This window comes from Oryctolagus cuniculus, chromosome 3 (assembly GCF_964237555.1).
Source record: "Oryctolagus cuniculus chromosome 3, mOryCun1.1, whole genome shotgun sequence".
NCBI lineage: Eukaryota > Metazoa > Chordata > Mammalia > Lagomorpha > Leporidae > Oryctolagus > Oryctolagus cuniculus.
Genome location: NC_091434.1, coordinates 7,949,931 through 7,962,313, shown reverse-complemented (window position 1 = coordinate 7,962,313; position 12,383 = coordinate 7,949,931). Strand labels below are relative to the sequence as shown.

General features: G+C 57.2%; 1 protein-coding gene across 8 annotated transcripts in view; it reads left to right on the top strand.

Moving 5' to 3' along the window:
- ARMC9 (armadillo repeat containing 9) overlaps positions 1–12,383 on the top strand; it is a 123,883-nt gene that overhangs the window by 55,871 nt on the left and 55,629 nt on the right. For all 8 annotated transcript variants that reach the window (XM_070070074.1, XM_070070072.1, XM_070070071.1 and 5 more), the window contains 3 exons: positions 2,737–2,860; positions 7,723–7,862; positions 8,800–8,876. In XM_070070074.1, coding sequence (XP_069926175.1) covers positions 2,737–2,860; positions 7,723–7,862; positions 8,800–8,876 — 341 coding nt within the window. The remainder of the gene's footprint in view (positions 1–2,736; positions 2,861–7,722; positions 7,863–8,799; positions 8,877–12,383) is intronic.

The following is a 12,383-nucleotide window of genomic DNA, read 5'->3' as shown; positions in this document are numbered from 1 at the left end:
TCTCCTCCCTTCAGAGAAAGGTACCTCCTTCTTTGATGGCCTGTTCTTTCCACTGGGATCTCACTCACAGAGATCTTTCATTTAGGTCATTTTTTTTTGCCACAGTTTCATGGCTTTCCATGCTTGTGAAACTCTCATGGGCTTTTTAGCCAGATCTGAATGCCTTAAGGGCTGATTCTGAGGCCAGAGTGCTGTTTAGGACATTTGCCATTCTATGAGTCTGCTGTGTATCCTGCTTCCCATGTAGGATCATTCTTTCCTTTTTAGTTCTATCAATTATTATTTGCAGACAGTGGTCTTATTTATGTAATCCCTTTGACACTTAATCCTATCTTTTTGATTAATTATGAACTTAAACTGATCACTTTAACAACTAAGGTGGCATTGGTACATGCCACCTTGGTGGGATTGAATTGGAATCTCCTGGTATGTTTCTAGCTCTACCGTTTGGGGCAAGTCCAATTGAGCATGTCCCAAATTGTACATCTTCTCCCTCTCTTATTCCCACTCTTATATTTAACAGGGATCACTTTTCAGTTAATTTTAAACGCCTAAGAATAATTGTGTGTTAATTAAAGAGTTCAACCGATGGTATTAAGTAAAACAGACAAAAAAAATACTAAAAGGAATACAATAGTAAATTGTTCCTCGACAGTCAGGACAAGGGCTGATCAAGTCACTGTTTCTCATAATACCAGTTACTTCTACAGGTTTCCTTTTAGGTGCTCAGTTAGTTGTCACCGATCAGGGAGAACATATGATATTTGTCCCTTTGGGACTGGCTTATTTCACTCAGCATGATGTTTTCCAGATTCCTCCATTTTGTTGCAAATGACCAGATTTCATTTTTTTTTTACTGCTGTATAGTATTCTATAGAGTACATATCCCATAATTTCTTTATCCAGTATTTTGTTGATGGGCATTTAGGTTGATTTCATGTCTTAGCTATTGTGAATTGAGCTGCAATAAACATTGAGGTGCAGAGAGCTCTTTTATTTGCCAATTTAATTTCCTCTGGGTAAATTCCAAGGAGTGGGATGGCTGGGTCATGTGGTAGGGCACGGGTTTCCCGTGTATCACGGCGACAGCCACTGGAGGTCTTTCACCACAGCAAGTCTGGGTGGTTTCAGAGGAAGCTGTGTGCGTTTGCTCTGCAGGTGCCCTGGCTTTGTGCTGGTCCTTTTAGATGCCTTCAGGTGTGTGATGGGTAGTGCATTGCGGGGGTTTCCTGGAAAGGCAGAGTCAGGTCAGTGAGCCAGCTAAAGCTGGTTCCGGTGAGTGCTGCTCTGGCTTCCTCTGAACGACTGTACCCACTTAAAGGATTTGGAGAGGCCAGAAATAACCTGCTACCGCAAGGGAATCAAGATGATTTTACAAAACGCCATCATTTTCCCTACGGTCTCAGTTGAGCTCTTCTACAACACAATTCAGAGTTGTTTTCGTGTTGTGAATTTGTGATATTCTAGAAGTTTACTCATTCGTTTGTTTCTCTTTGCAGCCATCTGGCAATGATTTATTACGAGCCACGGTATGGGCCGGGCCATTTGAGTAATAACGCTGTTGAAACTCACATTTGAAATTAGCATCTTTCATATCAACACAGAAGTCCACACCAGGCCAGTGACCGTTCTAGGTTTGCCGCAGGTTCCCCCTTCTCCAGCCCTGGCCATGTCTGGAGGGAACAGGGGGTGTGGCCAGGCCACAGGGCTCCTAAGACACAGATTTCCTCCTTGCTGACCCGACTGTCAGGCCTAGGATTCAGGCACCTAAAGGACGTGCTTCCCCCAAGAACATGGCATTGAATTACTTTCAGCTCACAATGGGAATGGTTTCCAATTCAGCAGCTGGTTGATTGAATAAAACCAACTTTTTAGAACAAATGTGGGTTTTTTTTAGGATGTTATTTTTTTATTTTAGAGTCAGAGTTACTGAGAGAAGGAGAGAGAGACAGAGACAGAGGTCTCCCATCTGTAGGTTCACTCCCCAAATGCCTGCAATGGTTGGAGCTGAGCCGATCCGGAGCCAGGAGCCAGGAGCTTCTTCCAGGTCTCCCACGTGGGTGTAGGGGCCTAAACACTTGGATCATCTGATGCTTTCTCGGGCGCATTAGCAGGGAGCTGGATCAGAAGCGGAGCAGGGGCCAGCACTGTAGCATAGCAGGTAAGGCCGCCACCTGCAGTGCTGGCATCCCACGTGGGCACTGGTTCAGGTCCTGGCTGCTGCACTTCCGATCCAGCTCTCTGCTGTGGCCTGGGAAGGCAATGGAGGATGGCAAGTCCTTGGGCCCCTGGACCCATGTGGGAGAACCTGGAGAAATCTGGCTCCTGGCTTCAGATCAGAGCAGCTCCAGCCGTTGCGGCCAATTGGGGAGTGAACCAGTGGATAGAGGACACCCCCTCTTTCTCTCCCTCCCTCTCTCCCCCTCCCTCCCTCTGCCTCTGCCTCTCCTTCTCTCTGTAACTCTGACTTTCAAATAAATAAATAAATCTTTAAAAAAAAAAAAAAAGAAGAAGAAGAAGTGGAGCAGCCGAGACTCACACCAATGCCCGTGAGATGCCGACGTCACAGGTGGCGGCTTTACCCACTGCTGCGCCAGCCCCAAGAAACGTGTTTTGCTGAGTGTTGCAAAATGTAAATGACCAAGCCCTGCTGTTGCCGGCAGCATTTGCCTAGCAAGTGGAGTTGGGGTGCACCGGGGCCCCTGCACCTCTCACCGTCTCTTCTCTGCTTGTCAGGGCGCCTGTACCTTGCCCAGAACACGAAGGTGCTGTGGTTGCTGGAGGGGAGGCTGAAGGAGGAGGACAAGGACGTCATCGCCCGGGAGAACGTCCTCGGGGCCTTGCAGAAGTTCAGCCTCAGGTGAGGACCACTGTGTGCTGTGACAGCTCGGGAGGCAGGTGGGGCTTCCCCGAACCCCAGGAAAGGATGAGGCTGGAAGCTTCGCTGTGCACCCCGCTCGAGGCTGCAGGGCTGGCGGAAGACTTAAAGGCAGCCTGGTCGCCTGCTGGTGGACGACCTGGGCCAGCCAGGTGTGCTCGCGTCTCCACCTGCACCCCAAGGTTAGACGAGCCTGGCCGAGCCCCAGCCTTGCTGCTGCCCGGTCCCTGGTGCGAGCTGTGCCCCAAATGAGCCGTCACAGGAGGGCGGGCGGGGTGGGCCTGTGGGCGTCCTGGCTGCGGGTCCACACGTCCAGCAGCCCAGGAGCGACCCCGCGTCTTGGCCTGGACCCGGTTACAGCTTGGGACAGCTCCATATCAGGAATCTAAAATCAGACACTTCCTGAACCAGTCCTGGTATCCTTCCAGAACTTTCCTTTTAATTGGCGGCTTCTTAAATTGTTTTGAATGCTATAAAACTCAGCCATTTCAAGTGTATACTTCAGTGCCTTTCAGTAACTGTCCGGAGGCGGGCAGCTGTGGCACAGTGGCATCGTGGCGCCTTTCTGCCACCTCAGAGAGAAACCTCAGCCCCATTTAGTCACTCCTCCTCCGAGCCCCAGCCCCAGGGCCCCCGAGCCCCCTGCTGTCGGTCAGCCGCTGCTGGACACCCACTTGGGTGGACTCCTGTTATGTGTGTGTTTCTGCGTGGCAGCCCTGTGCACCTGCTTCTGACCCTGTGCGCCTGCTCGTGACCCTGTGCGCCTGCTCCTGACCCTGTGCACCTGCTCCTGGCCCTGTGCGCCTGCTCGTGGCCCTGTGCGCCTGCTCCTGGCCCTGTGCGCCTGCTCCTGACCCTGTGCGCCTCCTCCTGACCCTGTGCGCGTACTCCTGGCCCTGTGCGCCTGCTCGTGGCCCTGTGCGCCTGCTCCTGGCCCTGTGCGCCTGCTCGTGGCCCTGTGTACCTGCTCGTGGCCCTGTGCGCCTGCTCGTGACCCTGTGCGCCTGCTCCTGGCCCTGTGCGCCTGCTCGGGACCCTGTGCGCCTGCTCCTGGCCCTGTGCGCCTGCTCCTGGCCCTGTGCGCCTGCTCCTGGCCCTGTGCGCCTGCTCCTGGCCCTGTGCGCCTGCTCCTGACCCTGTGCGCCTGCTCCTGGCCCTGTGCGCGTACTCCTGGCCCTGTGCGCCTGCTCGTGGCCCTGTGCGCCTGCTCCTGACCCTGTGCGCCTGCTCCTGGCCCTGTGCGCCTGCTCCTGACCCTGTGCGCCTGCTCCTGACCCTGTGCGCCTCCTCCTGACCCTGTGCGCGTACTCCTGGCCCTGTGCGCCTGCTCGTGGCCCTGTGCGCCTGCTCCTGGCCCTGTGCGCCTGCTCGTGGCCCTGTGTGCCTGCTCGTGGCCCTGTGCGCCTGCTCGTGACCCTGTGCGCCTGCTCCTGGCCCTGTGCGCCTGCTCCTGGCCCTGTGCGCCTGCTCGTGACCCCGTGCGCCTGCTCGTGGCCCCGTGCGCCTGCTCCTGGCCCCGTGCGCCTGCTCGTGACCCCGTGCGCCTGCTCGTGACCCCGTGCGCCTGCTCCTGACCCTGTGCGCCTGCTCCTGGCCCTGTGCGCCTGCTCCTGACCCTGTGCGCCTGCTCGTGACCCTGTGCGCCTGCTCCTGACCCTGTGCGCCTGCTCCTGACCCTGTGCGCGTACTCCTGACCCTGTGCGCCTGCTCCTGGCCCTGTGCGCCTGCTCCTGGCCCTGTGCGCGTGCTCCTGGCCCTGTGCGCCTGCTCCTGGCCCTGTGCGCCTGCTCCTGGCCCTGTGCACCTGCTCCTGACCCTGTGCGCCTGCTCCTGGCCCTGTGCGCCTGCTCGTGACCCTGTGCGCCTGCTCCTGACCCTGTGCGCCTCCTCCTGACCCTGTGCGTGTACTCCTGGCCCTGTGCGCCTGCTCGTGGCCCTGTGCGCCTGCTCCTGGCCCTGTGCGCCTGCTCGTGGCCCTGTGCGCCTGCTCCTGGCCCTGTGCGCCTGCTCCTGGCCCTGTGCGCCTGCTCCTGACCCTGTGCGCCTGCTCCTGGCCCTGTGCGCCTGCTCCTGGCCCTGTGCGCCTGCTCGTGACCCTGTGCGCCTGCTCGTGGCCCTGTGCGCCTGCTCCTGACCCTGTGCGCCTGCTCCTGGCCCTGTGCGCCTGCTCGTGACCCTGTGCATCTGCTCGTGGCCCTGTGCGCCTGCTCGTGACCCTGTGCGCCTGCTCCTGGCCCTGTGCGCCTGCTCCTGACCCTGTGCGCCTGCTCCTGGCCCTGTGCGCCTGCTCGTGACCCCGTGCGCCTGCTCGTGGCCCTGTGCGCCTGCTTGTGACCCTGTGCACCTGCTCGTGACCCTGTGCGCCTGCTCCTGACCCTGTGCGCCTGCTCCTGGCCCTGTGCACCTCCTCCTGTCCCTGTGCACCTGCTCCTGGCCCTGTGCACCTGCTCCTGGCCCTGTGCACCTGCTCCTGACCCTGTGCATCTGCTCGCGGCCCTGTGCACCTGCTCATGGCTGAGCAGCTCTGCATTCTGTGGGTGCACTGTGTTTTATTCATCTGCTCGTCAGCTGGTAGCTGTTTGAGTTGTTCTCACTTTCCATCTGTTACCCATGATGCTGCTGGGAACACTTGTGTGCAAGTCTGTGTGGGCCTTCAGATTGTTCATGGGAAGTGGCATTGAAAGATCCATTTGGCCTAGGGGTGAGGCCACTGGGTCAGAGGCCGGTGTCCCACATCAGAGAGCCTGAGTTTGACCAGGCATCAGCTACCAGACTGCAGCATCCTGCAGTACGGACCCTGGCAGGCAGCAGGTCAGGGCTCACACAGCTGGGCCCCTGCCCAGCCGCGTCGGGGACCTGGATGGCGTTCCCAGCTCCTGGCTTCAGCAAGGCCCAGCCTTGGCTGCTGTAGGCTTCTGGGGCATGAAACGGCAGACAGATTCTCTGCCTCTGTGTGTCCGTGTCTCTCTCTTTGTCTCTCAAGTACATTTTTTAAAAAAGGGTTTATTTTGGTGCAAAAATATTTTGAGATCCATGCAGTTTCTTCACAATATGCATTTTCCATGAACTTGACGTCCTTTGCCTTCACCTGGGTTTTAGCTGTCGTCCCTCAGAGAGAGCCACCTCACTTTCTCTGCCTTTATTAAGACTCCTGGGGCAGGCATGGTGGCTCCGCTGGTTAAGCCGCCTGTCAGGGTGCTGGGTCAAGTCCTGGCTACTCCACACTTCCGATCCCGCTTCTTGCCAAGGCTCCTGGGGGGCAGCTCCAGGGTCGTTACCTCCTCAGACCCTGTGCGCATTTCATTCTTGCTTGTCTGCAGGGGTGGGGAAGGTTTTTTGCAGTCAAGGGCCATGTGGCCATGAGCCATGCAAAACTATCAGCTTAGAAGTGAGCCTGCCATAGATTAATTGAATTTCGAGCCCTGCCTGCAGCTGCCTTGGCAGGGCCAGGCCAGATGACGTCACACCGCTGCTGTGCAGTGATAAGTGGTTGCTGACCACACTGGGGAGGCTAACTGCAGTGAAGCAGCAGGTGTGAGACGCAGGGAGGAAATAGTTATTCTGGGTAAGGCAGACATCGTTCTCCCCCAGGGAGCAGCCGAGCCCTGGAGAGCGTGGGGAGTGCGCGCTCCGTGGCCAAGAGCAGCCCCACGGCTCCTTGTTCGCCACACTCCCGCAGGCGGCCGTGCTGTGCTAACCTGTCACCAGTGCTGGCCCCCTCCCAGTGCTTGGGTTTGCAGGCAATGCAGTGGCTTCTCCTGGCGTGACCTTGCTCAGTGTCGTCCATTCCGAGGGCTGACGTGATGCCGGTGACCGTGGTGGGCTGGGTCGCGCGTCCTGAGACTCTGCAGCTGGCCTCTGTGTGTTGCCCAGCACAATGAGCTTCCTGGCCCCTGCTGTGCAGATCTGAAGCAGAGCACGCCGCACTGGGGTTTTACTGTCTCTCTTTCTTTTCTTTTGTTTGTTTTATTTGAAAGGCAGAGCCACAAAGCGGGGGGGGGGGGGGGGGGAGGCAGGGGAGAGAGAGAGAGAGAAAGAGAGGTGTCTTCCATCTGCTGGTTCACTGCCCAAATGGCCGCAACCGCCGGAGCTGGCCTGATCCAAAACCCGGAGCCAGGAGCTTCTTCCGGGTCTTCCACGTGGGTGCAGAGGCCCAAGGATTTGGGCCATCTTCTACCTCTTTCCCAGGCCATAGCAGAGAGCTGGATCAGAAATGGAGCAGCCAGGACTCGAACTGGCACCCGTATGGGATGCCGGCACTGCAGATGGTGGCATTCCCTGCTACGCCACAGCGCCGGCCCCTAAGATTTATTTCTTTATTTGAAAAGTAGAGTTACAGAGAGGGAGGGAGAGAGGTCTTCCATCTGCTGGTTCACTTCCCAGATGGCCACAACGGCAGTGGCTGGGCCAGGCCAAAGCCAGGAGTCTGAAAGTCCCCCTGGTCTCCCATGTGGGTGCAGGGCCCAAGCAAGCACCTGGGCCATTTCTGCTGCTTTGCCAGGCCGTAGCAGAGAGCTGGATCGGGAGTGGAGCAGTCGGGACTAAGCCGGCACTCACATGGGTGCCGTGTCACTGGCAGTGACCTTAGCTGCCACCCCCAATTCTGCTAGTTTTGTGTACAGAAAAGGAAACTTTCAGAGTAGGAGGCCTCCTTCTGGTTTCTCTTTAACCCCTTGGTAGCGCCCTGAAGCATAGGGCTTGCTGTTTCCGTAGCGTGGTTTAACCGTGAAAAGCTTCTCCGGCCGAGGCATCTGTGCAGCCTGAGCCTCTGGTCGGCGCGGCCTGACTGCGCTCTGAGTGGGGCAGGGCCCCTGGTGTTCACATCGCCCTCTCTGTCACACCAGGCGTCCGCTGCAGACAGCCATGATTCAGGACGGCCTCATCTTCTGGCTGATCGACACCCTGAAGGAGCCCGACTGCCTGTCCGACTACACGCTCGAGTACTCCGTGGCTTTGCTGATGAACCTCTGCCTGCGCAGCGCAGGTCTCAGGGCCCCGCCCCTCCCTCACTGCTGGCTCTGGGTGGAGGGGACGCATCCTGACCCCGGAGCCTCGATGCCCAGCGAGTCTCGCTGCCCTGGCCCCCGGAGGACAGGCGGACGCCGCGGTACCAGCGTGGCAATGGAAAGAAGGGGTGTTTGTACCCGTGGCGCCCACCGTAAGGGGACGTTCCACTTGTCTGCATTCTCCCTCGTCACCATTGCGTTATTCAAAGTTAGGAAGTCAAGGGTTGCGATCCCTCCCCTAAGACCGAGGGGCGTGCGCCCCTGGGTCCCCGGGGTTGTGTTGGTGGCGGAGCAGTGAGGGTAGAGCCTGCGGCACCGCAAGTCACTCGCAAGGTTGATCGGTAAAGGTATCACACGCCCCACCGACACCATCCGCGACCCGGACTGGAAGAAGCTTCTTCGGAAGCAGTGCCACACGCAGCGTGAGCGGTGTCGGGAGGATGCCGGATCTGGCTCCAGCGCAGGGCTCCGTGCTCTTCACCCATGCGCTGCTGAGAGCTTCCGGCTCAGAGGTCAGCGTGCGCAGGCAGGCCTGGCTGCCCATCCCCGGCCAGGCTGCGGTCAGCTTCCTCGCTGCCACCGGTGTCGTTGCAGTGGTGGTGACGCCGGGGTTTGGAACCCCTGCGAGGCCCGTGCACACTGGGGGGGGCGGCCCGCGCACTGGGGAGGTGGCGCCTGGCCCTGGAGCACGCCACCCCGCCTGTGCCATCCCTGCGGCGACGGCCACCACTTCCCCGTCAGCTTTTGAGGTGGGTCTTGACAGTCTGCTTCCAAGAGGAGGGAGCCGAGGCAGAGTGGTTAAGTGTCTCGCCCAAGGTCGCACAGTGATAGGCAAAGGAGCCGAGTCTGCCTGACCTAAAACCGCTCCCGAGTTCGGCGCGTCACGTTTTGTCTCGTTTCGTCTTGTGTCTGTAGGGAAGAACATGTGTGCCAAGGTGGCGGGCGTCGTGCTGAAAGTTCTTTCAGATCTGCTTGGCCACGAGAACCACGAGGTACTCAGTGCTGCTCACCTGGGCTTGGGAGGTGCTGGGGAGGGGGGCCTGGGCGCAGGTGACTGCCCGGGCACGGGGCTGGCCGGGGATGTCGCCGCATTTGGAAAACAACCCTGCCTGCAGTTTCTTATAAGTGTTTTGTTTTTGAATCTTTCATTATTTTTAAAATTATGGAGCTCAAAAGCAAGGAGTTGTTCCTTTACTCATCATTAAAAAAAAAAAAAAACACCTTAAATGTAAATTTTTTTTTAATTTGAGGGGCAGAGACAGATGGGCAGAGAGAGATCCCCCGTCCCCTGATTCACTCCCCAAGTGCCTGCAACAGATGGCTCTGCACAGGTCTGAAGCCAGCAGCTTGGAATGCAGTCCACGTCTCCCGTGTGGGTGTCAGGAACCTGATTACTGCGCCTCACCACTGCCTCCCAGTCTGCGTTACCAGGAAGCCGGAGTCGGGAGGCGGAACTGGGAACTGAACCCAGTGCTCTGACTGGGACACAGGCATCCCAGCCGGTGTCTCGGCTGCCAGCCCTTCACCGCGCGGCTGCTGGCACCCTGTCCCCCTTGTGTGGCTGGGTCCCCATCGGGCCTCCCTTTCTCCTGGGCCTCTAGTCTTGCTCCTTCCTGCCAATACCAACACCCAATCCTGGTGTGGAATTAGAAGATAAGATTCTCTGATACAAAGAAAAGTTGAAAGCCATGGTTTTTCTAATGAAAAGTTCATTGAAAGTGTACATCGTGAAAAAAACTATGCATACAATTCAACTTTTTTTTTGAAGGTTTATTTATTTGAAAGGCAGAGTTACAGAGAAGCAGAGGCGGATAGAGAGAGAGAGGTCCAGATGGCCACAACAGCTGGAGCTGGGCAGATCCAAAGCCGGAAGCCAGGAGCTTCCAGGTCTCCCACGCGGGTGCAGGGGCCCAAGCACTTGGGCCATCTTCTGTGGTTTCCCAGGTGCACCAGCAGGGAGCTGAATCGGAAGTGGAGCAGCTGGAACTCAAACCGGCGACCACATGGGATGCCAGGCCCGCAGGTGGCAGCTTCACCCGCTACACCCTAGCGCCAGCCCCTTGAGATTTTTTTAAAGTAAACATCCTTTCATTCTACTCGCCCATGAACCTTTTGAATCCCCTTGGTACGTCCGTGGATGTGTTTGCAGCCTTCAGATCTCAGGGTACCGTGTCCTGTGTGCTTGATTGGCAGAAATGGCAACTCCCCTGTGTGACTTTCCCCTGTGCGAGGGCCTCCCAGGTGGCCTTCTAGTTCATTCATTGCACCCCTGCCGTGTCACCTGTCCAGACCTTCAAGGTGGACACTTGGGTTGCCTTGGGCTCTGCTGCCATACTGGCCCCCAGTGGACAGCAGTGCCCATGCCGCTCGGGAGCCTGTGCCGGTAGACACTGAGCGCTGCCGGCCCCCGCCTAACTCGGGCTCGGGTCACTGTCAGTTTGGCAGATGGTAAAAGTGATGGTGAAGTGTGGCACTGGGGCAAAGTGGTGGGCGGGGAGCACGCAGTCCCCTGAGAAGGGGCCTCTCACTCACCCAGCCCCTGCCGTGGACCCTGTCCTGGCTGCTGGGTTCCCTGTGTAAGTAAGCTCCTTCCTCAGAGGTCGCCTGATGGAGGTGACACCGTGGAGGAGGCGTTGACGCAGTGGCTGCCACCATTCGGATGCCCACAGAGTGCCTAGGTTCGAGTCCCCACTCCTCTCCTGATTCTAGCTTCCTGATGCTGTACACCCAGGCAGGCAGAGGGATAGTTCAAGTGTTTGGGCCCCTGCCCCCATGTGGGATACTTGGATTTAAGTTCCTGGCAGGTGAGGCCAGCACTGTGGTACAGTGGGTTAAGCCGCCGCCTGCGACTCCAGCATCCCACATGGATGCAGTTCAATCCCCAGCTGCTCCACTTCCGATCCAGCTCCCTGCTGTGGCTGGGAAAGCAGTGGAGGATGCCCACGTGCTTGGACCCCTCATCCACGTGGGAGACCTGGAAGAAGCTCCTGGCTTCTGTTGCAGCCCTTTGGGGTATGAACCAGCAAATGGAAGATCTCTCTCTCTCTTCTTTTTCTCTGCCTTGTTCTCTGTAACTCTGCCTTTCAAATAAATAAATCTTTTTTTTTAAGATTTTATTTATTTATTTGAGAGAGAGTTACAGACAGTGAGAGGGATAGAGAGAAAGGAACTTTAAAGGTTTCTTTTAAGAAGATTTATTTATTGAGGCCGGTGCTGTGGTGCAGTAGGTTAGTCCTTGGCCTGCTGCGCCGGCATCCCGTATGGGCACAGGTTTGTGTCCCGGATGCTCCTCTTCCAGTCCAGTTCTCTATTGTGGCCTGGGAGAGGAGTAGAAGATGGCCCAGGCACTTGGGCCCCTGCAGCCATGTAGGAAACCTGAAGAAGCTCCTGGCTTCGGATCGGCCCAGCTGCAGCCTTTGAAGCCACTTGAGGAGTGAGCCAGCGCATGGGAAATCTCTCTCTCTCTCTCTCTCTCTCTCCACTCCCCACCTTTCAAATAAATTAACAAATTTTTAAAAATAAATAAAAAGCCACTGACTCTGGGACAGTAGTGGGAGGAAGTACAGGAAGCAGATGTGAGAGTCCTATCTGGAGGCGCCCAGAGAAGCTTCCGGGAGACACCTCGGGGCTGTGGGAAGAGTGAGTCCAGCGAGGCGGACAGCAGGCACCTGGGCCAAGGCGTGAGACAGCCTTGTGGGGGCGGGTCCCTTGAGTGTGGTTTGGGCTTCATGGAGGGGTCCTGGGTGCTGTACAAGGAGCTAGGACTGTGCAGCTGGGCCCTGTGGGAGGTGTCTGAGATGGGGAGGAGGAGGCTCTGGCCGTAGTAGTAGAATTTTGGTGGTGATGGCTGAGTGAAAGGGCGAATGTCAAGTGTGGAGAGACCAACTTGGAGATTTGCCATGGTCTGGGTTGTGGACGCTGGCGTCTGAGCAAGGAACAGTGGCAGTGGATATGGAGAAGAAGGGTGGCTGCCTCTGGGACAGGCTGCGCGGGACACCTGCATCCCATGTCCAGTGCCTGGGTTCAGGTCCCAGTGCCAATCCCGGCTTCCTGCTGATGCACACCCTGGGGGGCAGCAGTGGTGGCTCTGCTACTCGGCTCCCTGCCACCAATATGGGAAACCCGGAAGGAGTCTGGGCTCCTGTCTTCAGCCTGGCTCAACCTTGACCATTGTGGGCCGTCGGGGAGTGAACCAGCAGACGGAAGATCTCCCTTTTGTCTGTCTGCCTGTCTCTGCATCTCTGCCTTTCAAATTAAAAAAAAAAAAAAAAAAAAGTAAATAAAGAGTTTGTATTTTAAAAAACGAAGAGTTCCTTTCAGACAGCTTGCGGAGTAACAGCAACAGCAGTGACGTGGGAGTTCCGGCCTGTGTGACTGAGGTGGGCGGGGTGTGCAGAGTTGATTGACAGGGAAACGAGCCCAGTGAAGTGCAGCGGGAGGAAGCCCAGGGAGGGCTGGCGAGTCCGGCGTTGGGCCCTCGGCTGTGGCTGTCGCTGGGA